The sequence below is a fragment of the Cygnus atratus genome, chromosome 30 (assembly GCF_013377495.2).
Source record: "Cygnus atratus isolate AKBS03 ecotype Queensland, Australia chromosome 30, CAtr_DNAZoo_HiC_assembly, whole genome shotgun sequence".
Taxonomy (NCBI): domain Eukaryota; kingdom Metazoa; phylum Chordata; class Aves; order Anseriformes; family Anatidae; genus Cygnus; species Cygnus atratus.
The window spans coordinates 213662-238486 of record NC_066391.1 but is presented as its reverse complement, the minus strand read 5'-3'; the positions used below and the strand labels follow the sequence as shown (position 1 = coordinate 238486).

Here is a 24825-nt window from a genome sequence, read left to right as displayed (position 1 = left end):
TATTACAGAAGCTCTACAGTAAAAGATAACTTAGTATGCAAGAACTCAAAGCAATATATTAACAAATGTACATTGCTCCAGAGATGCAAACTCTCTTTAGGCTAAACTGTACAAATGCTAAGAAGAGATGCTAAAGAATTAGCATTTCTTCTACAACTCTGCGAAGACCAAAACATATCTGTTGATGAGATGAAAGAGATCTGGAAGGCAGATTGTTTAACCTCTTCAGCTGGCTGGGAAAGTGTAATGTTTTCTTTTAGCACTTAGCTCTTACACCTTCATGCACGTGCTAGTGTCTTTGCAGCTGATGGTAATCACTGAAAATAACCCCAGTGCAGGGTTGTTTTCCAGAGTAACCCCAGAAGTTTATATTGTATTTATATTTACACTGCATACACAACAAAACACTGAGGGAACCTGTAACATGGCCCATCGTACAGTGCAAAGCTATCCCCAGGATGAGCCGTCGTATGTCGTGAGGTGGCACTGTAGGACTGAGATCTCTCCCGTTGCACTTTGGTGGGCAGAAAACCTGCTGCAGGGGGCAGAGAGAAGCCTTGGGGTGAGCCCCGTGCAGGTGAGATGGAGCCCCAGCACCTCGGGGTAACCTCCTTTTAAGAATGATCTTAAGGTCTTCTCATCTGCTGGGGGTTCAGCCCCTCTGTGACAGCACCAGCATCACAAGTACTGCAGAAGCTCAAAATGATTCGAGGGAAAGAGTTAATGTTTTGGAGAAGTGGGTCTGGCTCAGGGTATGGCAGTGTCTTTCCCCTTTATAAAACGTCTTTGTGCTGACCAGCAAGTGGAAGTTCCAGCAACGGAGGCATCCGGAGTGCATGTGCTTTGCCCATGTACCCTGTTTTATTAGCATTACGCTAAAAAATGCTGTGAAATAAAACCAAGGAAAATCAGTGCTTGCTGCAGCTGCCAGAAAATGGCCACTTGGGGATGTTTTCTGCCCAGTGTCCTACATTTCAGTTACCTCCTGCCAGGCTACATCCTTCCAGCCAGACAATCTGTGTTTCCTTTCCTTCTATTGTGCTTCGTGCTAACCTGGACATGTTCCAGAGAGAGACACCAGGCTCGTGTGGGTCTGCTGACAAATAAGCAAACCCTGGGCTAGCTCAAATTCCAGGTAGTTCCCAGCAGAAGCCTCTTCTCCAGCCTGCTTTGTAAATGCAACTGCTAGGATGTTATTCTCACCCCTGTTGCTATTCCATCCTTCCACAAGAATTGTGGCATGGGATTTCAGTCCCTCTGCTGCTGCTTTTTGCTGTCACCTTTAGGGGCTTTGCTCCAGGAGTGTCTCTGGGCTGAGCTTCACTTCTTTCTCAGCAGACCCCAGGCTCTCCAGAGAACCCTCGGGGGATGCTGAAGTGTCGTCGGCTTTAAGCTTCGAGATGATCCTGGCGGTTTCCTCCGTGATCTCAAAGTGTTTGAGTTGCTGTTTGCTTCCTGAGCGGCCCCTGAGCGTGCTGGTGTCGGGCGAGCTGTTCCTGCTCCGAGTCCTCTCCCCCAGGACATCCTTTGCCGTGGAGCTGCTGTTGGCAGGGCTGCCTTCTGCACCGGCGTCCGTGGCTGTGCTGGATAACGTGGTAGTCCTCAAGGGCAAACTGGAAGGCTTGGGAATGACTGGTTTCGTTTTTGCCTGCACGCGGATGTATTTCACGGGCTGCCGACTGAAATGGCACCTGGGCTGGGTGCCGAGGACAGTGTCCGAATCGCTGTCGGTCTTCTCCTGCACGGAATCCTCCAGGTCCTCCAGCTCGGAGCCAGTGCTTGTATTCATCTCTGAACAACAACAACAAAAAATAGACAGTTATCTTAGAGCAGTGAGACGGGGTTACTGCAGCAAATAGTTCTGGCTGAGGATTTCTGTTGCTGTTAGAAAGGATGCTGAAAGTCCTGCTGTACTACCAGGCGAAAACTCCTCCCTCTAACAGCTTTGTTCATTGGAAGAAATGTGAGATGCACGCTTGGAAGAGGCACGAGGAATGAATCAGGTTTATATTCTTAGAGCTGTCCTTGGTACACTGAAGCCAGCAGAGCTGGCGGGTGGCTGTGGGCATGGGAGCCGAGGCAGCACACACTTTTCCTGTGAGCACCAGAAAACGTGCTTGCGCTGCCAGGCAAGCTTCATGGTGCTGTTCTGCACTCAGCTATGAATAATTATGATGAAAAAGGCCTGGCTACGCTTCCCCTGCTGTGTACCATAGAGGTAGGAGGTGCACGACACAGCCAGCGTGGTACCAGGCAGCCTACACCAGCACCACGACCACCGCTTCGTTTACCTAGGGCATCCGTGCTTAATGGGCTGGGGGCTCCCTCCAGAGTCAGCTCACTGACGGCTTCCCTGGAAGACGAGTTATCAGACACACAGTCCACGCTTAAACCGTGCTGGGAGGAGAAATTCTGTTGGAAAAAGCCAGGAGCGTTTATACAGGACACTCATTTTACATGAAGATAGTCAGCTCCCACTTCACCCCGACTGCTGCTCTAGCCCAGTGAACGGAAGCAAAAACTTAAGTAGAAAATGCCCTGATTTGTCTTAGATTATCTATAATGCCTGGGGGAGAAGGGAGGGAGTGTGCAGAAGGTCCCAGGGCTGGGCCAGAGGAAAATATTTTGGTTCAAGAGCCGTGTCCAGGCTGGCAGACCCCAACTGCCACAAAACCCCCCTGGAAAGCGGTTGTGTGCTGGAACTGAGGTTCCTGTGCCCCGTTTCAGGACAGAAAGGGGGAAACATCTGAATCCAAGCAATTATAGCACCAAAATTATGATTGAATGCAGATGGACGGGTGAGGGAAGGACACGGGGATGCTTGGGAGCTGGAGCTCGCGTGGAACCAGTGTGAGTTTGCACAAGGACCAGGACACCCGGGCAGGGGCTCCAGAAGTCGGTTTTATTAATCACAAAATGAGTGCCCTTAGAAGCAACTCCCCTTCCTAAAGGCTTGCGACACCTGTAGGATTCAGTCATGCTGCGGACGTTTGTAAAATGCCCTTAAAAATAGTCCAAGGCAATAGCTGTGCACATCTCAGTGCTTTCTTTATGAACGCTGTGGGATTTCTGCACACAGGGATTGAATTGTGTCTATGTTGGTGATTTCTTTCATTATTTTTTTTCAGCTGTCTTCACAGTTACTCCAGTTTCTGCTTCCTCAGTGTTTCTACACGGCAGGCATGGGTGTGATCGTGGCAGACGGGCTGTCTTGCAGGAGGCAGAGAGCCCCAAACCAGGGCTCGACTGCCTTTGGCTTAACTTTAGGAAAGTAATTTCCTCTTTTTTCACTCATCACACCAGCCTTGGAAAGGAAAGAGCAGCCATGTCTGGCTCGGGGGTGTTATGCCAATTCTTTTTAAGTGCTGTGAAGTATGTGTGAACTATTGTGAGGAGAGAGCCCTCAGGGAAAAAGAAAGGATCCACGGCCAGGGATCAGGAATGCAGCAGAGCCCTGTAGGGTTCCACCAGGGAACCCGCTGGCTCTGATGTAGCTGCTTCCAAAGTTGTCGAGCTGTTTACACAGGGAAACAGCAGTGTCCTGAGTAATTTAGCATGGAGAAACCCACAGTTTTTCAGAATGACTGGGATATAAACCATGGAGCAAAACCCGCTGTCCAGAGTGGGCTGAGAAGCTGATGAGTGATCTCTAGCTTATGTATATATATAAATATATGTATTTTCTAGTTCTCCCACTCCATGTGTAACAGGCTCTCTGCTCCTTCCTGTTGGAGTAACCCCCTGACAGTGAACACCTTTTTTTTTTTTTTTTTTTCCTGTGAATAAAGTTCTCTTTATCTGCCAGTCTGCCTTCCTGTCCCTACAGCAGGGTCAGCAAGCCCAGCTCAGCGTCTGGCAGCTCTACCTCTAGGGTTATTTTCTGGACTGTGCTTGGGCTCTGGTGTCCTTCATCCTTTTCTGTCGATGCTTCTTGCGAGGGGTTTTCACAGCTGAGGGATAAGGATGGAGGCAGGTCATCCATCCCGAACACCCTTTCATAGTTCTGGATGAGAAACTCCACGATCTGGGCTTGGTACCCAGAGTCAACGAGGCAGGACATCGAGACGTCGCTCCCTGAGCCTGGCCGGATCAGGGTGGGCCCAAACACTATGCCCAGGTTGTTTGGGGACATCTTGTTCTCTTCGTACTTCTCTGCCACCCTGAGGAAGGGAAACAGGACTGTGAGGGGCTTCCCAGCTCTCAGGCCCAATATACTGACTACACAGAGGGAATGCACCAGCTCCACGTCTCCTAGTAGAGAGAGAAACTAGGGAGGCTTCCCAGCTTTTACAGGGGAAAAGAGCTCTGGTCTGTGCACAAAAACAAGAGAAAAATCCCCAAGATTGCCCAAATCTGTCCGGGCAGCTCTAACGAGAGGTTTTTTCTTGGGATCCCTGCTCTGAGCTGCACGAGAGGGCCCTGATTCACGTTACATGACCTCTTGCTCTGCATTTAAACTACAGAGTGTTGTCAGCAAGGAGCTTCTTGTATTTTTTTTTTCTTGTATTTTAATGACCGAGCTTGGTCATTAAGACTTTCTCCTAATTGCTGCAAGTCTCTCCTTCCCACAAATTACTTTTTACCCTCCTCACAGCCTCCTGCTTGGCTCTAGCCCAGGTCGAGGAAGCCCAGGAGCTCACCTTGGATGCTTTTGGTGCTGAGCTGGCAGTGGGGTCTCAGCAGTGGACCCCCAGGGTCAGCACCTAATGCCCCCAGCACGCTCCTCACCTGTACAGGTGGGCGATGAGGTGCCGCAGGGTGTTGTAGTTGCTTCCAGGCAGTTTGCTCAGCAGGTCCTTCATGCTCTGGATGGGGTCCGAAGGGAAGCCGGCGCAGTCCGTCCTTTCTTCCCCGGGTTTTTGCAGCTCTTTGGCGAGTGCGATGAGGCTGTTGTAGAGCTGGTACAGCAGCACCGGTCCCGAAAGCTGCAGCGAGAAGGGGGGGGAAACTGTGTCACTTCATCCTGCTGGCCTGGTGCTGAGGAATGTGGAGGGCTGAATGTGGTGGTCCGGCGGAGGTTTGGTACCCACTTCCTTCAGGAAATGCTTCAGCACCCCGGTGATGTCGTGGGGGGAGTGCTCGGAGAGCTCCACCAGGCTCCTGCCGTTCTCAAACGCCTGGCACAGCTTCTCCACCCGGGCTTTGGACCCGCTTATCCGATAGATCCCCTGTGTTGGGGAAAAGGGAAGAGGTCAGGAGCTTGGGATGGAGCGAGAACAGATCGGAGAAGGTGATGACACTGAGACAAAACACCCATCGGAACAACTCACCTGCACTCCGAGGGCACGAGCTTCGATCTCCGAAGTGCATTTCACCACGATGAAGGGAACCTCCTCGGGGAAGTCTCGAGGAACTTGGGTGAAGTCGATGCCAAAAAGGGGCACTCGGTTGGGCAGCTTCCTGTGGCCACAGGTGATCAGCAGGCTCTCCAGGCACTTCTTGTGGCAGGCCAGGTAGCACTGGAAAGGCAGAAATCCCCCCGCGTTATGCTCTAGCTGTAGTCCAGGTCTCCTTGGAGGACTTTTCCTATTCCCACTCTACCAAAGTCCCTTCCTGGGGTACAAGGGGGCTGTTTTGGGCAATGGGCGGTGTACCCATGCACTGAAAAACGTGCCTGGTGTCGGGTGAAAAATCACGTAACTTTACAGGGGGGCCTTTCCATCCCCTCAGACCTCCAGTGGGACGATCACCGGCTGCTCACAAAGTGTCTGTGATGAAGGCTGAGCTCTCACCTCCTCACACTCAAAGCCGTTGACCATGAAGGTGTCGCAGTCCCGGCACTTGGATGGCCCCCGCAGCTTCCTGAGCCGGTGGGTTTGTGCTGCGCTGGAGAGGAGGATGTTCCTGAACTGCTGCTGGGATGAGCCGTTTTCTGCAGAAACAGCACGAAAAGGAACTGGTAACTGGGCAGGAAAGCATGGTGTTCAGCTCCTGAGTCAGATATCCAGGTCGCTCACCATTTTCAAAGGTTTGCAGCGAATCTCTTTCCTCAAAATCATCTGAGGAGGACATGGTGCCGGTGGATGGAGCTTTCAGCAGCTTCCTGTTAGAGTTTCCTGGAGAAGAGAGAAAATGCAAAGAGCTGGTCTCATCCTTGTGATCCTCTTTGTGGATCAGCATGTGCTTTACTTCCATCCTAGTATGCATGAAAATAAAACAAACTTGTAAAACAAACACAAACTATTAAAAAAAAAAAGGTAAAACAAACTTGTGTTTACTTGTTTGTTTTACTTTTTTTTTTTTAATAGTTTACTTGCATCTGTTTTAAATCCTAGGTAAGAATCTGTGTAGCTCTCACCTGGGCTGGAGTTGGGCGAGTCCAGGGATCGGGACTCACAGCTCCCACCGAGGCTTTCTGTGTCGCTGCAGAGGGATCTGTTTGTACCTGCAGGAGATGGGCACGGTAACCAACCATCCCCAGCACTCCTGGGGTAACTGCTAAGAATTGCCTTCAGCGGAAGCAACCTGTGAATGCCTCTAACTGGATGTTTATTGTTAGCAATTATTTCTCAAAACAGCTGCTTTTTTATCAGTGAATGTCCTTTAAAACAAGAAAAACAGGCAGGTACTCAGTAAGCCAAAGCAGCAATCTGTCCTGAACAAGTTAGGCTTCAAAAGACATATATAATAGATAAAGACATCTAGATAATGCCCTTCTGTATTAGAAAAAATAAACTAAAAAAATAGCTTCTACCCTAGAAAGGGATGCGTTACAGATGCTGTTAGATAGCGAAATACATTTTTAAACCTGTAAAGAAATGTAATTTTCCTTGCTAGAATGATAAAATACACTTAAAGAAAGGCTGAGCTGAAACAGCAGCTGTGAAAGTCTCACGAAGCTCCCAGCTGCATCACCGTTCATCCTCTGCCACGATTCCTGCCAGCAACAGTTGAGCCTGGGTTTATGAATGTGCTACTTGCTGTATACAGGTTTGGGTCAAAATTCAAGCCAAACTCCCAGAAAATCTGTATTTTTCAAGAGTAAGAAGCAGCAGCAAGATCTCTGTGCTCTGTTCTCTCCCAGTTTGAGCAAAGCCTTAAGCACTGCCCTAAAGATCTGAGAACATCTCCCACCTCTCTTTGGCTACACCAGTATCTAAATTAAACTACGATGACTCAAAAAAAAAATTACGTCTTTATTAAATTCAACCTACTCTGTTCACCATTTGGGGAGAACTGCCTTCTGGACGTGTCTTCTGGAGTGCTCGCGTCCTTGCTGCATCCCGTGTACTGCAGTGACATCTTCTTCCTGCTGCTGGGGGGAGACCTGGGAAGGGGTCGCAAAAGATTTTCCAAAGATGAAGAATAACGAGCAATATTGCATCACAGAGGTGCTTCGTGGATGCCAAAAGACATTTGTTTCAGGCAGCTTTTGGGTATAAGCCAAGTTTTCAAGGAGTAAACAGTTGTGTAAAACTAGGAAAGCATTTGTTCAATACAATTTCACCTTGTCTATCCACAGGAAAAAGTAGGAATTAAAACAGCACCCGTCTGAGAACAGAGAGATTCAAACCTTTGGCAAATGATAGAAATAACCACTTTTTTGTCTTCCACCTTTTTTTTTTTTTTCCCCTTACCTCTGCCCTCCAGAAGCAAGAGGCTCGAATTCAAACACTTCCATGTGAATGTCTTTCTTCTGCAGAGCCTGAATGAACTCCAGGTACTTCTCACCCACTTTGTACGGCTTGCAGACCTCGGCCAGGTGCTGGTATCCCACTGGGATGTGTTCTGACTGAGCCTGCCGCTGCTTAAACATCCTTAATGTGACCTTACAGGGGGGAAAAAAAAGAAAAGGCATTGCATTACCCACCTTGGTTACCTGTACTTCTGCTTAATGTCATTATTCTGCTCTGCAGGATGGGCGGGACAAATTATTTGTTGCTGTTTCTTTTTTTTGCTCTGCTAGCCTTTCTCTCTGGATATCTGTCCTGCAAGCAGTAGTAATTGAAAATATTCTTATGTATCAGAGAAGTGTTTGAGTAGCAGGTCGGTGACAAAGCGCTGTCCGGAGCGCTCGTCTGATTTCACCTGCTGGAGAATGGTCAGGCATCAGGTAAAAAAAAAAAAAAAAGAGGGCAGTGGTCTTATGCCAAAGAGGATTTTCTCTGAAACGAGAGCTGGAGGAGATCTTATGAGAAGGAGAAATTACACGTACCCACGTCAGCACCTCGTCTCCCTGGTAAATGAGCTTCCGAATGTGGGAGACGATGCGTGCCCGCACTTTCTCCAGTTCCTGCCGCCGAAAGTTGGCGTCGTTAATGCACATCTTGTACAGGGCTTCTGTTTCCTGGACCTGTGCGGGGTGGGGAGCAGAGGAAAGGAGGAGAAAGTCACTGGGATGGGAAGGGAGCTGCCGAAACACAGTTCACGGGCTGGATGGGGGTAACAGCAGCTGGCCCGAAACTCATCACCTTGGCTTGTGCCTCCTCGCAGGAGCGGCGCCGCTTCTCCAGCTGCTTGCTGGCACTGCCGGGGTTGACGACTGCTGCGCTCTGGTATTCGTCCTCTGCCTTGGCGCTCAGGTACTTGGCTTTCTCCAGCTCCTCGCAGCGCTGCACGTACTGCAGGCGGGACTTGCGCAGGGATGACAAGGACTCGTTCTTGGACAGGCAAAGGAATAGGGTTAGGAGTCCACGTGGGGCCGCAGGAGGAACAAATCACAGCAGTGCTCCGCTTGCGAGGAAAGCACCTGCCTCTTGCTTCAAGGGACTGTTACAGATACTATCCTCCAAACACTCCCCCTTCCTCTCCTCCCAAAGCTCAGGCACTCCTTAGGAGTCCTTGGCAGGATGCATATTACACTATTTAGTTATCGCTTGTTCACAAATGTTTTCGTTTACAAATTACGTTTACAAATTTGCAAAATTGTTACATTTTCATTTGTTTTCAGTGTTTTGAGCTGTGACCAGCGTAAAGGTCAGGCCTATCTTTCAGCCTCTTACCATTCTCTTTTGCTCCTTTGTCCACTGGTCTTTGAATTCCTTCCTCCACTTCTCAATCTCATTCTTCTTGGCTGACAGAGGCTGCAGAGGAGTCAGAGTTAGGATGGCAAGTTTCTTAAGAGGTAGGAAAAAGTATCTGGCAGATGAGGGCATGACATAGAAAGCAAGCCTTGCAAGGTACTTCCTTCTCCCTTAATCCTGGTGTGCATTTCCATCTCTCCTTCCCCCAGCCCCACTCCTGTTAGGTTTCTGTAGCGCTCCGGCAGCTGCCACTGCCTGCTTTTCCAGCAAAGCAATCTGTTCTCCGCAGAAATCCAGTACCTGGTAGAATTCCTTCTGTTGGAGCAACCCCACAGTCTCGCTAGCTGAATTTCCAACCTTAATGTCGTGTTCCAGGACCATTGCATAGAGCGCTCGAAGAGGCATGTTGGACTGCAGAAAAAAACAACAACAAAGGTATAAAGTGACAGATAACCACTCCAGCTTTCCTAAATTCACGAGCTTTTGTTAGCTACGACCAAGCTTTATTACAGTAACGCTAGAGCTGTGTGCACTGGTTAAATGAGCAGGCATTATGTTTTATTTCAAACACAGATTGCAGAGTGCTGGAAGCAGAAGAGTTTTTATGCTGCACAGCATCGTGCTGACTTCCTGCCCTCTGATTCTCCAAACAATCACTCCCTGTGTTGTAAGCCCACAGAAGAAAAAAAGGAACTGTTCCAACACTGAGAAGTTTAGGAAGGTTTTTGGAGGGTTAGTTCCTGTAGGATTTACGTTCACGTGTGTGGACAGCCTCACGTTTACTCCGTGTAGGACTCTGGAGGAAACCCCGCGCAGCAAAGCAGGAACATCCCGGGGACCCGTACCTGCTGGATGATGGCATTTCGTCCCGATTCTGCTATCTTCACAATCCCTTTGGCAAACTCTGTTTCTGTAGAAGGATCAGACACCGCGTTAACAGCCGCAGGGGTGGCTGTGAACGCCGGGGTGTTGCCAGGTAGGATTGTTCAGGTAAGGAAAAAATCTGACTCAAGCTCTTTGTCTTCTTATTTGGGCAAAGGAAGTAAAAGGTAAACGTTTGGCTTGGTTCTCACTGCTATAATTTCATTTCCAATTTTATGTTCTTGGCTACGATTAAAAAAAAGCTATCAGACAGTGTACGGGCTCCCAGCTGGTACCGTACACACTGACTCACCGTAGCTCAGACGTTTTTCAATCCAGTTGAGAAGCTCTTTGACATATTTACACCACATTTTGGCATATTCGAGGGCTGCATCAATGCCACCTTCACATTTGATCAGCATTTCATCTGCCTCTTCAACTGGGAAAAAAAAAAAATCCAGATTCAGCGTGGCTCTAGTGGATGGACAGAGGCTCCCCCAGGAGTGGCAAAATTTGGAGTTGGTGCTCTGAATACCCAAATAACAGCCATAAAAATAGGTCTTTCCCTGAACAATCGTCATGACCTATTTCATGGTAATCTCATGCTGTCCTACCTGTCAAACCGTACAAGTTCCAGGCAGTTTAGACCTGTGTATTCCTCTACCCCCGCTTTTAATTAGTGCTTTGATTTAATTTGAAAACCACAAGTGGGGAACTCAACGCATTACTGGGTGACAACGTATGGAGTCGCAAGGATTCCTGTTCCTTGGAAGAAGATAATTATATCATGCTGCAGTAAGCAAATCTAAATACATTTTAAGTTGAAATCTGTGAGAAAGCAGCTTAGAAAATCTCATTTTTTTTTCCTTTGTGGGGACTTCATATAAAAAAACAATTCAGTGTCAAGTTTGATGATGCCAGTGACAAGCACAGACCCAAAGAGAATCGTCCCAGTGGGCAAAAAAAGTGCTTCAAAGAAAGATCTTCACTGTGCCTAAAACCTTTTGGGACTGAGGTCTCAGTATTTGGAAGTCAGGACCTCACGAGCGCCTTCCTAATGAGACGTTAATTGATGAAATATTCACGTCATCGTTTTAATTTGTGATCTTACCTGTCATGTCTGCCTGCGCTTGTTTTTCTGAACTGCTTTTGCTCTTGCAGAAACTTTCGCTCAGCTGTGGGGAGGAAAAAAAGAAAAAGAGGAAAATGGTGAAGGAAAAGGAGTAGTGAGAAGTTGGGAGGATCCTTCAAAAAAGTATAAAAAAGTACAAAAGTCTGCCATGGACAGAAATGTGGAGGAAGCACATCCTTAATGCAGAGAGATTAGGGCTGGAAAAGGACTTCTATGACTGAACGCTGGCAGCTCTTATTTTATTATGAATCACAAAATATTTGATTATTATTTTTTTTTAGTTTAGCTCTGAGGATAATATGATTACATGAGGACAGTGGCTGTCAGAGAAAAATTAAGTTCCTCGCCCCTTTGTTTACACAGAAGGGCATGAAATGAGGCCAATTACCCCCAAAAGACCCACACTGCCCAAAGCAAGCAAAAGAACCATTAAATTCTATTTTAAAGGGCTTCTGTTTGTCAAAGCCAGAACTTCAGAAATTTTTGATGCATGACTCTCATATGTATTTTAGGTCTGTTCTCTTGTCTGGTCTTTTTCTTAGAGTGCAGAACTTAAACCAGCAATCTCCACATCCCGTTTTTCAGAAGAAAAAATATATATATAAACCCAAATAATCTTATTTATGATATAATCCTAATTATCCTATTTATACTATATGTCTGAATGCTCCCACTAAATATTGTCTGTTCTTTTGCAGCCACCATTACTGCAATAACCAGATGTTATGCAATTCTTTTCTGTCTACTCAAGTAAAAGCCATAACTATTTTTTCAGATGGTCACCTAAAAACCAATTTGAGTAACGTGCACTTTGGCAAAAGACATTGCTAATTTTTTTATTAAGTTGGTCTCGTTCTTTGCCTACCGGAACAATCTCTCTTTCTGCAGGCAGGTCTGTGTCGTCAGTGCTGTCAGCATCACCAATGAACAAATCAACTGTCCTGTAAAATGAAAAGGAATGATAAGTTAGGGCTGCAAAGACCCAGAGAAGTGGTTCTGCCCCGTATCTCTACGTACGCATTGCCGATGGAGATCTCCAAGTCGTCCAGGCTCCGGAATATCTCACTGTATCGCTTCTTGTTTTCAGGTACCCTTTCTTGACTATCGAGACCTGGGGTTGGAGAAGAAATCGTTTCACTGGAGCACTTAGCCCAGAGCTCCCTGAGGTCTGCAGGGTGGTTTCCAGAGCTGCAGGGGGACACGGCTGAGCTCTGCTATCCTGAGTGGATTCATAGGGAAGTGACAAACTGCAATGGCCAGGCAAAGCATAAGGTGAGGCCAAAAGTAAGATGGGATTTAAAAGAAAACACTGAGCAATAAGTTTATCGGGGTTCGTTGGGCAGAACCCCCTGGAAAATGAGCCTGCTGACGTCCCCAGGAGATACCTGTGCTGTTTCAGGGCTTGCAATCAGACCCAAGCTGTGAAAAGTGCACAGAAATCTTCGTTACAGCTGCTCCAAGCTGAAGCCAGGGCACTGTCCTTGGTTCGGGGCTGGCAGTGCGCTGGCAGACCTGGTGGAGGGGCTCACGGGGTGCAGAGGGGTGCTCTGAACCTGGAAGGGGCACAACATGCCCCAAAGAACCATGTGCAGGGCAAAGCAGCAGAAGCGGCTGCAGTCCAGCGGTGCGCGGGCTGAGTTGCACAAGTCGCCTTTTCCTTCTGTATCATGTGCGTGTTGCAATGTGCAGAGCTTCCCCAATATTACATACGTGCTTATTTATGGTGATAATCCACATTATGAAATACTGCATCTCGTTCAGTCCCCAGCAGGTACAACTTATTGGTCACGCAAAACATAAATTGGACTTGTTCCCACACGAGGGGCGATGGGTTCCTGCCACAGAACTTTGTAAAGTCTAAGCGTGTCCTGCCTGCAGTCACACACAAAGCACGGAGGAGGTAAGCACATGCAATTTACATGAGGTGATCCGTGCCATTAATCTCACTTTCCACTCAGTTATACATTTGTCACTGAGGGCAGGAACTAATGTTGAGTCAGGCTGAAAGCCTGACTTGAGTCAGTGGCTGAAAGCCACTGCAAAAAAAAAATAATAAAAAAATAAATATATATATATATATATAAAAAAAACTGGGTACAAGTGTTAAAAAACAAAAGAAAACTTCACTATTCTTTGTCCTTTTGACATTCCAGGAAACAGGATGTGGTTGACCTAAATCTAAAGTTGCTTCACTTGTAGTTGAGTTCGCTGTCAGAATGAGCAAGTGCTTGCAAATGTCACTTGAATGATGCTTGGTGGAAAAGTCAGTTTGTGTTTCATTTAGCTATAGCTACTCCCGGGCCTTGTGGCAGTCCTGAAAAATACAGCTTTTTTGAGCCAGGGTTTGATTAGGAGCTGCCATACCATGAAGCCTACAAACGTCGTGGTTTAAGCCATGATTAAACAACAGCAACAGGAAGAAAAGAAAAAAGAAAAAAAGGGGGGTGTGAATTAAACCCATCTATGAGCCTGAAAACAGAAATAAGTGTGAAGAAGGCTGGGTGGGACGCTGAAGGTGTGCTTCAGCACAGAGGGGTGCAGACCAGATGCCATGCTCACTTCTGCACCCAGAAATGAGCTGGAACACTCCTAGCTTTACTTGCCTTTGAGTGAATAATTCAGATTTTTGCTGGCCTTGCTCTTTAAGAGTTTTATGAGCATTTTACTCCAAAAGCGAATGGGACACTGAAAATGTGTGAAGACGCTCATTTTTTACCATAAACCTGAAGGAACTGCAACAAACCATTCAGAAAGACCTGGGGAAGGGATTAAAAGCACCAGTGGTGCTAACACTGTGAGCCGTACCCAGCGCACGTCCTGGTTAATCGTGATAAACCCACAAAATCCACGTCTCTAAACCCACATCTCCCACCCTGCTCAGCCAGTGCCCAGAGGGGGTTCACAGGGAGTTTGCCAAACCCCTCATGCTCTTTCTCTAGAAGAGGCACAAATGTTTCATAATCCAAGGCATAACAAATCCAAGCATGTTAATTTAACGTTAATAAGACCCTAACGGGGTCTTATTACTTTGTTTGAGCAGACGGACGTCTTCAAGTTCTTGTTTACCACTAGTGGAAGGTTGTACAACAGGAAAGAATGACTCAATTTAGCAGTGCTGGTGACGAGCAGAATGAAACATTTCGCTTTTGAAAGCAGTCATTGTAAGGCACGGTAAGATAAGCCAGAGCCTCAAGTTCTCACAAATCTTTTGCTTATCTTTTTGCTTACAGAAGCAGGATGCTAGACAAGTCGGACTCAAGGAGTTTAGCTAGCCTTGCTGTAGCCGATGTCACTAGCTGCATTCTCATGAGTTTAAACGTGTGCTTCCCCATATGCAGCCCCTTCCCTATATATTCCCCTTGTCCTTCACCAGCAGCACCAAGTTGCCCTGATCTCTACACACCCCCTACGTATCTCTCGAAGGAAATGAAGCGCCTCGCACGTATCGCCACAGCTGAGCTGTCAGACACCGTCCAGATGTCCCTTCCTGCAATCAAGCCCACCCGTTAAATGTGCAAACATCTGTATGCCTTTTCCTGTACCGCCTGGCAGGCTTGCAGGGGCTCCCATAAATATTCACAAATTCATCTTTCAAATCCTGCTCACAGCCCTGACCAGGGAGGATCAGGTTGCAGGTTCACAGAGCATCTGGGTCATAGGACTCCAGGTCAGAGAGAGAAGCAGGTTCAGTCCTTTTTGTCACTTCCCTGTGACTCTGTTGCTTCACTTAGAGATGGAAGCTTCATTTTGAGGCCAGTTATCTCACTGGACATCCCAGTGACAACTGATGCTGATGCAGAAGCTCACTCTTCTGGTGATTAAAAGCCCACGTTCCTAGCCGTTTCTCTTGAAGGACCTTATTCTCCTTATAATCCTTATATTCATCCTCATTCTCCTTCTTCATCTATTCTTTATGCAGCTCTTCAGGCTCCCTGATGCAGTTTTCTCACTGAGAAATGCAATAACAGCTTCAAATGCTTTGCTTGCACACCATATAACTATTTTTAAATACTATTCTTTAACAAGAGCTACCAAGATAATCCGAGAGAGCGTGGGTTCTGACAAGGGATTCTCTCTCAGGTGTATACTGTGCACTGTTTTTTTCCTGTTCCTGCACTGTTTTTTTCCTATAACCTGCACTGTTTTTTTTCCTATTCTCTTGAGAATATATACATAAAGATATGGCAGTTCTTCACCACGTCTGTTAGCTCTTGGGCAAAGAGTTAATTCATGAAAGTGGGAAAAAAGGTCTGCTTGGATAGCAAGTTGTTTGCTTTCACCTGAAAAACTCAGAGTCCTGAACACAATTCACTGTGATGGACGTGGTTATCCCAACAGCAGATAAAGAGACTAAGACTGAGCCTACCCAAACGTCTAACAATTTTGTCCTAAAGCAAAAGGATGGTTTGAGAAATTAGTACAATATTGCCCCTGGAATATAAAATGGATGTTATCACATTCTTCCAGTCTGCAAATATTTTCCTTTCTGTGTCCTCTGACAGTGGTTATTGTTTAATCCTCCTTATTCTCCCTGACATCAAGCAATTCCAGCAGCAGGGCAGAAATCCCTCCCAGCACCAGCACTGGACCTGCGTCCCGGAGAAAACCTCACGCCGGAGCCGAGCAGCCGTCATGCAAAGCTCTGCCCCATCTGTGGGTCTCGAGGGAGATGATGCTGTCCTCTGATGTGCATCGACCATCTGGGAAGCCTGCTGCTCTTCGTCCTGTGCTGCCATTGCGGGGAGAACAAGCTCCCGCAGAGGTGGGTGTGCAAAATGCCGCGGGTATTTTTGGAAGCCCTTGTTCTGCAGTTTTAGCAGAAGCATCACTTCCCTCTCAGCTAGGGTTACCGTGAAATGAGATAAATGTCTGAGCCCGAATTCAGCATGGCACTGTCGACCGAATATCACAAGTCTGTCTCAAGAGTTCCTGGTAGCGCCTTCCTCCTCCTCTGTGCTCGGCTTGGCAGTTTGCAGCGCGGCTTCTGAAGTTCTCCACCACAGCAAATCCCCTGCACGAGACTTGCACATCACAGCAGCAGCTACATAAAATGCACTCTCTGTTAAGTTACAGCATGGCTTGTAACGAATTGGGCCAAATCAAAATCTCAGGTCTGAAAACTCAGATTTTCATTATCTCTTTCTGTGTGAAATCCTCCTTTTTTACCCAGGCTGTTAAAGGCTGCCTAGGTCAGCATCTCTCTGCCTGGAATTAGAACAGCCTTGGAACACCAAGCTTCTCGACAATGGTTTTGCAAAACCAAGACCACTTCCCATCTGCTGCTCTGATTTCTCATGTTATCTCTGTACAAAAGCCCTGGAACAAACTGAATTTACAAAATCAGCTAATTCTTGAGTAGATCAGAACTGCTGCAGAACAGTGTGATCACAGGAAATACCCGCAAAGACAGATGTCTTAAATAGCAGTACGTATTAACAAGGGGATTAATGAAACATGTCAGTGTATAAAAAGGAGAATTTCCACTTACTACATCAATTCATTTAAAAAAAAAAAGTGTGTAAACTGCAAATGTTTCTGAAATGTCTGACAGCAGAAACTTAGTGCAGGTGCATTAGCTTGCAAAATAAAAATGAGATTATTTCATCAATATTTTCCTTTAAAGCTGGCAGAGCTGTGTCTTGATAGATCGCAGCACCGTGCAGTGTTCAGCTGCTTACTAAGCCTCGCTTTTTAAGTGATCAAAGAGCTGCATTAAACTTCTGGCTTCTTGTTTTTTTTAATATTAAGAATAAGGAAATGTCAGCAACAGTTAAGAAGGATTTAGGCTGACAGTGAAGCCCATTAGATGTTTCCAGTACTGGAAAGCAGTAGAAGGAACTCCCTGTTAGTAATAGAAGAATGAATCTAGGACACTTACTGGCTAAAAAGCTAAGACTGAGCAAAATAATTCACACCAGTCATCTTGGTTTTGCAGAAGAGCTGTCGAACAACCCCCCCTTTAAAACAGGAGGTTCTGCTGATAGAAGGGATTCTGTGGATAGAGCTCGCTTCGATTTCTCAGAGGACTTACAGACATACCCCGTTCTGGAGGGGATTCTCGGTCACAGGTTTGTCGGTGAAACCCTTTTTAACATAAAAATACAGCTTAAATCAACGCATGGAGTTCTAGAGAGGTCTCAGAAACAGATGCCTGCTCCTTGTGGTCAACGAGATGATGATCGTAAACCAACAAAATAAGGCAGACAGCCATTAATTGCAGTCTTTAGTGACCTCAGAAATGGTTTTGCTTCCACTGGGGAAAATAGCTGAGCAAATTAGGCGTGGATGCCGTTCCTCCAGGCTGGAGGACTGCCTTGAGAAGCAGAGAGGGACACAGCAGGCGGTTGCCTAACAGGAGGTTCACATGCAATGCTGTGCAAAGAGGACCTCTGCAAGCCCTGGGTGTGTACAAAAGGGGAACTTCAGGCAGAAAAAAGCTCATGCTTCTGCACAGTGCTGTATGGTGAGCACGTCAGATCTTAATGTCACTTGTGGGGCCCATATGGAGGTGTTGCTGAAGACACCAAAGCAGTCTGTGGGGCAAAGATGCACGGAAAGCTACTCTCACAATACAACCTGTAAGCAAACTCAGCTTACCAAAGACATTGAAGCATCCCTTTACTACCCCTGCATGTGGTCACGAGATACAGAAATCCTATTAGCCATTTTTTTTTCAATTTTTATGACAAAGACATGACAAGACCCAGCTGCTGGAAGGTGAAAGGCAAGCTGAAATAACGAATTTTCTAGCTACAAGTTTAATGCAGCATTTAAATATAATAGCAGGGAAAGGTCTAATGTTTCTTGTTGTGTTTCCTTGATTACAGAGCCAGGGAGCTTTTTTCACCTCTCTCCAAAGTGCCAGGGACTGGCCCTTGCTGAACATGGGCCTCTGGCAGGAGGGATTCATGTTTGGTACAGAAAACTCGTACATGCTCAGTAAGTGTTACTCAGATTCATGCTGATTACATTCATAATTTAGGCTGACACCTTTAAGGACGAGGATCTATAGCAAAGTTTTGTCAGAGAGACTTGAACAAATGATGTGCAAGTACCAGCATGATGTACCAATCTCTTGAGAGAAAGCTCTATCTGCTGCCTCCTGGGAAAAAAAACTCAGTTTGCATCCTTGCCTCTTAAGTAAGTCAATGTCCAGCACGAATGCATCAAATAATTTCATCCATCAGAGAAAGATTCAATGAGCTCAGCATTCAGGATCATCGTGGAAACCCCATTATCACCTATATTTGCTAAGTGGCTCGCAGGCTGATCTGCCACTCACGTCACATCATGCCCCCAAAAGCTTACATTATAACAAGTATAAAAGGTTGTATAAAAGGTTGTATAAAAGGTTGTTTCAATGCCATCACATACCACTTGGTTCTGGGTCCCCCATGGCTGAATCTTCACTGTTTTGGTCTGAAAGCAGCAGAATCCCAAACTACCCAGCTTTGAATCGCGGCGGAATTAAGCAAAACACAAATTCCTGGTCAGATGAGATGCTGTGAGACGATCCGGAGGCTGCATGTGAAGGGGACCTGCCCGAAACAAGTGGCAGGGGCGCCACCGGCGAGCGTGCGGCCGCTGCAGCCAAATCTGCTTCCTGCAGACACGCTTCCGTGTGGGGAAGCAGTGCACAGCATACATTTATTTGATCATCCCATTTGCATAACTCATTTCAGTCTTGGTATACAGCACAGAAAGGACCATTTCGGCGTCCATTTTTCACTCATGCCCACGAACTTCTGAGTCTCCGCTGCGTTGCTGAGTTTCACCCCAAATGGTTCGCCACAGGCGTAGGATTTTTCACAAAAACGTGGTCACTGCTTTAAGGGGCTCTTGATCTCATCCCAAAGGTGATGCCAGGCCACGAGGGGTGGGTTTGGGATGGGCAGGTGGCCAGGAGGTGGTGGAAAGGGGCCAGGAGGGATCCTCCACCGCTCCTCCACTCTATTCATGTGTGGTGGAAGAGTGTAAGGGAGCCTTCTCGAGATCACAGCCCACCTCGGTTTTAGCCCCGCAACACTGAAACCTAACCTTTCTGGGGGTTGTTTCTTTAATAAAAACAAACCCTGATTTTGTAGCTTTTTGATAAGCTAAGGAAAAAATCTATCGCTTGTATCATGTTTTTCAACCTGGGAGCATTCTCCAGACCCTGGGCTGGGGGGTGAACCTTTACATCCCACCCGTCCCCCTTGCTGGATGTTTTGCTGCACCTTGGCTACAAGATATTGATTTACCGAGTGCGAGAACCTAGCTAGCACTGCTGCTTTTAAAATCAGTTAATTTCACCTTCAGTTTTGTGAGGATTTAGGGATGAAGCTGTGATATGGGAAATAGAAAATATTTATTCAAAGATTCAAGCGAGCAGAAGTTTAAGGGAACTTTATCTTCTGCAAATATTAGTGTGAGAAAACGATGGCAAAAATGTGACAGCCAAAAAAACAAACTTGTGCTCAGCAGCGAAGCTATTTTTCTTGACTAAACTATGAATAATTAAAACAGCTCTGTTTTCTTATGCAACCTGAACATATATTGATTCAAATCTGTTGAAATCACAGTGCTAAATCCCTTTCATTTTATCTTCCTTCTTAGCGTGAGCTCTGACCTCCAAGGCTGTTTGGTGCGTGGAGGAGAGGAAAGCACTGCCCATTTTTTGGGGCATTAATCCTAGGCCCTAGCTACTTGCAGGTAGGTAAAAAGGGGTAGGTTTCCTGCAAATCTGAGTGAAAATGGTATTTTTAGAGTGCAGGGGCTAACTGTTTTTCACAAGTTTCTGTGGTTTTAAATACACAACTGGGGACACACCACATGACAGTTCCTCTAAGTCCTCCTCTTCCTCTTCCTCCTCCTGAACTCTAACTTAATTTTCTGATCTTTCTTTCTCTTATTGTTGTCTCTGGAATGGGAAGTCCAATCCTCTAGCTGCTGTGACAGCGCAGGGAGCTGATCCAAAGGGATATGCTGCAGGCACATTATGAACGTTTTCATTTGAGCTCCCAAAAATCGTTTCCCTTTCTTCAGCATCTGCTGGAGGCTGAAATAATGCCGCTGAATTTCTTCTGCAAAATTTCTCCCTGTGGTTGTGCTTTGTGGCAGACAGATCTATAGGTTTCTCCCCCAAAACTTAGCTGCAGATAGCCAGGAACAAGTCATAGCTAAGGCTTAGCTGACCTTTCTGTCATTAACACCCGTTTAAGATTAAAAAAATAAAAATTCCTGGAATCCTTGAGTTACTGCTTCTGTGTCGAATGTTTCAGGCTCAGGTGGACATGGCATGTGTGAACTCTGGTGATTTCTGCTCAGACTCAGGAATTAACGATTGACTTTTAAAAGGCAGCAGGAGAATGAGGATGCACAGCCACAGTGAGGTGCTGCTGGGATCAGCAGGGTGTCAACGCGATGAGTTTCTCCTATCAAAGCTTTCCTAGCCCGTGTCTCAGTTCCGTATATTCAATCCATGTAATTACAGGTAGGTTTAGTCAGTGTAATTATCACAACCAGTTTGTAAAGGGCCGTATTTACAGATAAAAGCTATAAAAAGCGTGTTTGTAAAGGTATTTATAGCCAAAAGGGTTGCAACAGAGTATGTCAACACCCCCAGTCCCTGATTAATAAAAAAGCTAATAAAAGCTAAAAGAGGACAGGGGGTGTGACTCCTTATTTTCCAGAAATACAGCTCATGATCCAAATTCCCAGTTTCATCACTCTGTCTCCTAAACATTCTTGCTGAATGAGTGTGTCTCACCCTTTTTTTTCGTATGTCTCAGCCTTTTTTCCTTGTTGTAAGAGTAGGGATGGTAAAACTTTCTTTTGCAGATCAGAGGTGCATAAAAGGGAAACACAAGAGCTTCTGAGATAGGGCTCATCTTCCACTTCCAAGGCAGCGTGGGGTTTTATACAGCATAATAACACAGTCCCTTAGCAGTAATTTCCACTTGCTGGTGTAGCCAAATCACCATTGATTGTGGAGCAGAAAGCTGCTTCAGCTCTCATGTTACTAAGATCCTCCAGAGCAGCCTGCAAACTCTTACTGCTTGTCTAAAGAATTAATTTTATGAATTACTATTTTAGAACAAGTACAATGGCAAGCTACTACTGTGCACTCTGACAATACCCAGGAGCAGCCCACCACCAGATCTCATTAGACTTCCTTTTACGTCACCGTTGCTATTTTATAAGTCAAATATATTTTCACATCAGCAAGGCTTTTGAAGATGGGGGAGGAAAGGAACCGCAGAGTGAAAGCAGCTGTTTGCTTGGTGCACTTTCTTTTTTTTCCAGTTCCCTGACAAGAACCTCGTGCCAGTGCTAGCTCTGCTCTGTGGGGCCCATACGGCAGAATATTGGGACAGGACATGCAATATTCCCACTTGAAGCTCACCTGGTCCCAAAACAAGGGCAGAAACCATCGTGTTTTCAACCAACTAGCTTTCAGGTTTTCCACTACATTTAAGTATATCTGAGCTCCCAAGAAAGTAATATGCAATACAGGAATAGAAAGAGCATTAAAGACTCATATTCCAAGAAGGTCAGAGTGGAGTAGAACAGTAATTATTGTTATTTCTTCTTTTTATATATATATATATATATATATATATGTATATTAGTATATTAGTAATTATTATTTCTTATTTCCTAGAGGCTGTTATCAGTATTTCTTAATTGGTGTGTGGTGCCCTGGTGACCTCCAAGGGTTGTGTAAAGAAACTATCCCTACAGTTCTGTGGGTCAATCTAATTCTCCTTCTGCCATGCTCTCACAAGCAGACGTGTAAAAAGCATTTTGCATGGGGTTATGCAGGAATTCAGCACTTACAGTTGAATTCAGCTTCGGTAGTGGCATGTGCTTTATACACCCATGTACATGTGCGAGCCTGGTGTGAAAGCTTTCCATTAGCACTGAGCAGAAGGCAGTAACTACAGCAGCTGTCAAGTTCTCTAAGGTTACGGATTTACCATGGATTTTGGTGATAAGGGTCGCTACGGCGGGCTGGATGGCATCCCCGGTCAAAGCAGGGTACGTGTTCAGGAAGGAGGAGATGGCTTGCAGGAGGTCTGCCAGTCTGGCTTCAACAGGGCCTGAAAAAACTTCTCCTAAAATCAAGAAGGGGGAAAATTATGATTTTTTTGCATGCATAAACTCTCATCCTCACTTCTCCCAGGGACAAGTCGCTTCAGCGGTGCAGCAGAGGTACCCCGTTCTTCCTAAATACTGAAGTTCTTTGCAAACCAGAAAATAACAAACCCTGCAAAATAACAAGCCAGCAAAGCTGAGCCAGCCCAGGCAAGTCCAATTTCCACGTTCAGCTGGCACAGTTTGGGGGCTGTTAGAAGCAAGCTATGAGCATCACCGCAGCTAGGAGCTGGCTGGAGAAGCATCACCAACCCAACTCGTTTGGCGTGCCTGGGGTACGAGTCCTGCAGGAACGGAGCTGTTCTGGGAAGGAGGGAGGACAAAAGTGCTGGTGTGCAGGGCAGGGAGGCACAGCGTTTCTGACAAATCCCAGTTCTCTCAACAGAGTCACCGCAGACACCCTTTTTTTCAGCCAGTTTAACTCACTTGCAAGTAATTGCAGTGTTGTCAGTAGCACTTGGGTGTTTTTTGCATTGCATTTGAAGGAAACTTGTGCACTTGGATGGCTAAGTGCTGTGAAATTTGATCTGCTGATGCAATTCATTACAGGAGAAGGCATTTGAATAATTAAATATCCATACAGAGAGAAGCCACCCTAAATTATCCGAGGGCCATCTAAATTCATTGTTTTAAATACTGCAGCAAGAACGACGCTGGGTTGCTTTTGCCCACGGTTGTGATATGTTGAACATTAAGCTGTAAGCAAATAAATGGAATTTTAAAGGTTTACCTTTTCGGAAGAGCTCCCTTAAATTCTGAAATCTCCCGTCGATGTCCCTCAGGTGTTTGGCGATGCGAGACACCTCGCCGGCCATGGGGTCCCTGCGGCTGCCCTGGTCCCCAGGGACAGGGCTCTGCACCGAAGCCCAGACAGCAGCCAGGAATTCGGAGTCGTGGCCCGGTGGAAGGAGCCTGCTGTGGGGCAACCTGCCCACGGTCCGAGCAGAACCGGCGTCATCCCAGGCACCCGTCCTGTTCATGGCACAGCTGCGGTGCTGCGCTTCCCAGTCCCCCGGGTGAGCTTTTTTTCTCGGGCTATGTTTTGGGGAGCAGATTCCCAAAGTCCTGCAGGTCCTGAGTACGCCTCTCGCTCATCGAAGGGAAGAGGAGCAGCATTCTGTAAAAGCCGCTGGAGACGCAAGATGAAATACATGGAAAGAGATGGAGGGGGTGAGATGAATTCCCATGCTCTCAGCATTTATTCATTTTCTAGTCCAGGAGAGCTGTATCCAGTGTCTTCTAGGTTTCTAGATTCTTCATCCTGCTAGGTTTTAATTACCGAATTTCCTTGTACCCTTTTCAGCAAATAGAAACCTGAGTTTAGGAAACTTTTTCCTAGCAAAACTTGGAAATCAAAACAAGCCCCAAATATCCGTATGCACAGGCACTGCATTTCCATATTGGTCTCTCTTATTTACCATACCTTTATCTGCAAGTAAAAATGTCTTGGGCAACCTGTAGAGAATATTTTCCACCTCTTCCATTGCCTGTCTTCAGCCGAAAGATGGATCAGGAAAAAGCCATGACCTCTCCGAGGGAGAAATCTCTTGGCCATTTACTCCAAGTCCCGCGGCATCTCGGCGTGTGCTGATGGAGCCGGAAAAGTGTCCTCGTTCCCTCCCGGGGGCTGCAGAGCGGCTCTGGAGGCTCCGCCGTGTCCTGCCCCGTGCCAGCCCCTGCAGGGGAGCGGAGCTACGTGCTGTCTGCGTGGGGTGAGTCTGAAACCCCAGGCAGGTGTCAGCCAATGCAGATTTTCCACATTCCTCTCGGGAGTTATGAAATTACTCACTTCCCAGGCTATCTCTGCCATCTGTAGGATCAGGCTGATCCTCCTACCCGGCTCTCATTAACTCTTTGCTTTCTAAAGCCTGTGAAGCATCTTCGTGGTTCTGCACATTTCTTCCTAGGTTATAGGTACAGTGCAGCATGGCCTTTTGGGGGAAGTATTGTGTGACATGAGAAAAAAGTAAAGCAAGAATTACACAGCCTTAAAGTATAACTTTTGAAGAGAATAAATATATCTTTTTTAAGTAAAGCAAGAATCACACAGTCTTACTGTAAAGTATAACACTTGAAAAGAATAAATATCTTTTTTTTTTTTCACTAAAGGATACTTAGATACAACCATAAGCATTCAAATACCTTTTGTTCTACACTCTATACATATAAACCATGAGCATGACACGTGAAACCAGAGCTAAATGTCTTACAACGCCATGCAACGCTTCCATGCAGCGAATTGGTCGGGGTGATTTTCATATCTGATGGAACTTGAGAAATAATGGTCGTGGCTGATTGTTCTTTGCAGGATTTTTCTCTCACCCGCGGCCAGCCCTGGGTGCAGTGCTGTGTTCACTCACTAGGCAGAACATCTGTGGTCGACGTCCCCCATCGTTATCAGATCTCCGGAGCGGCTCCTGCCCACGATGTGGCTTGAAGATCTGGCTTTGTTGGCTTCCGACGTACTGCAAAGCCTTCTTAGTTATAAGACAGGAGTGTCTCCAGCTCAGCTTTTGTCTAAAGTACATGTGAAAGCATCATGGCTTCTTTTACTTGGAAAAAAAAAAAAAATTGAAAGAAATTGAAAGTAAAAAAAAAAAAGAAATTGAAGAAGAGGAAACAAAGCTCTAGTCTCTCTTTAGTAGAATGATGATGGTAGTAGCACTTCCCAGTGCCAGCAGCTTCACTTTTCACAGTTGCTTGGTGGCCCTTTCTTGGCCTGTATTTTTTTTT

At 46.3% G+C, this 24825-nt stretch overlaps 1 protein-coding gene across 3 annotated transcripts; it reads right to left on the bottom strand.

The window, feature by feature from the left end:
- Window positions 1-1033: 1033 nt before the first annotated feature.
- Window positions 1034-23863, bottom strand: GMIP (GEM interacting protein). 3 transcript variants are annotated; one of them, XM_050716027.1, is made up of 21 exons: window positions 22823-23675; window positions 21915-22052; window positions 11974-12067; window positions 11822-11897; window positions 10936-10999; window positions 10138-10263; window positions 9809-9873; window positions 9264-9374; window positions 8943-9023; window positions 8412-8600; window positions 8156-8293; window positions 7578-7768; window positions 7155-7267; window positions 6299-6385; window positions 5958-6056; window positions 5733-5872; window positions 5271-5459; window positions 5031-5168; window positions 4729-4925; window positions 3866-4160; window positions 1034-1791 (listed from the first exon to the last, which is right to left on the bottom strand). In XM_050716027.1, the coding sequence occupies exons 1-21, from the start codon at window positions 23070-23072 to the stop codon at window positions 1786-1788; spliced, it is 2787 nt and encodes a 928-aa protein (XP_050571984.1). In that variant the 5' UTR covers window positions 23073-23675; the 3' UTR covers window positions 1034-1785. The 3 variants fall into 3 exon arrangements, with proteins under 3 accessions (XP_050571984.1, XP_050571983.1, XP_050571985.1); XM_050716026.1 differs by lacking the exon at window positions 1034-1791 and having other exon boundaries at window positions 3741-4160; window positions 22823-23863; XM_050716028.1 differs by lacking the exons at window positions 1034-1791; window positions 21915-22052; window positions 22823-23675 and adding an exon at window positions 18331-18811 and having other exon boundaries at window positions 3741-4160.
- Window positions 23864-24825: the final 962 nt, after the last annotated feature.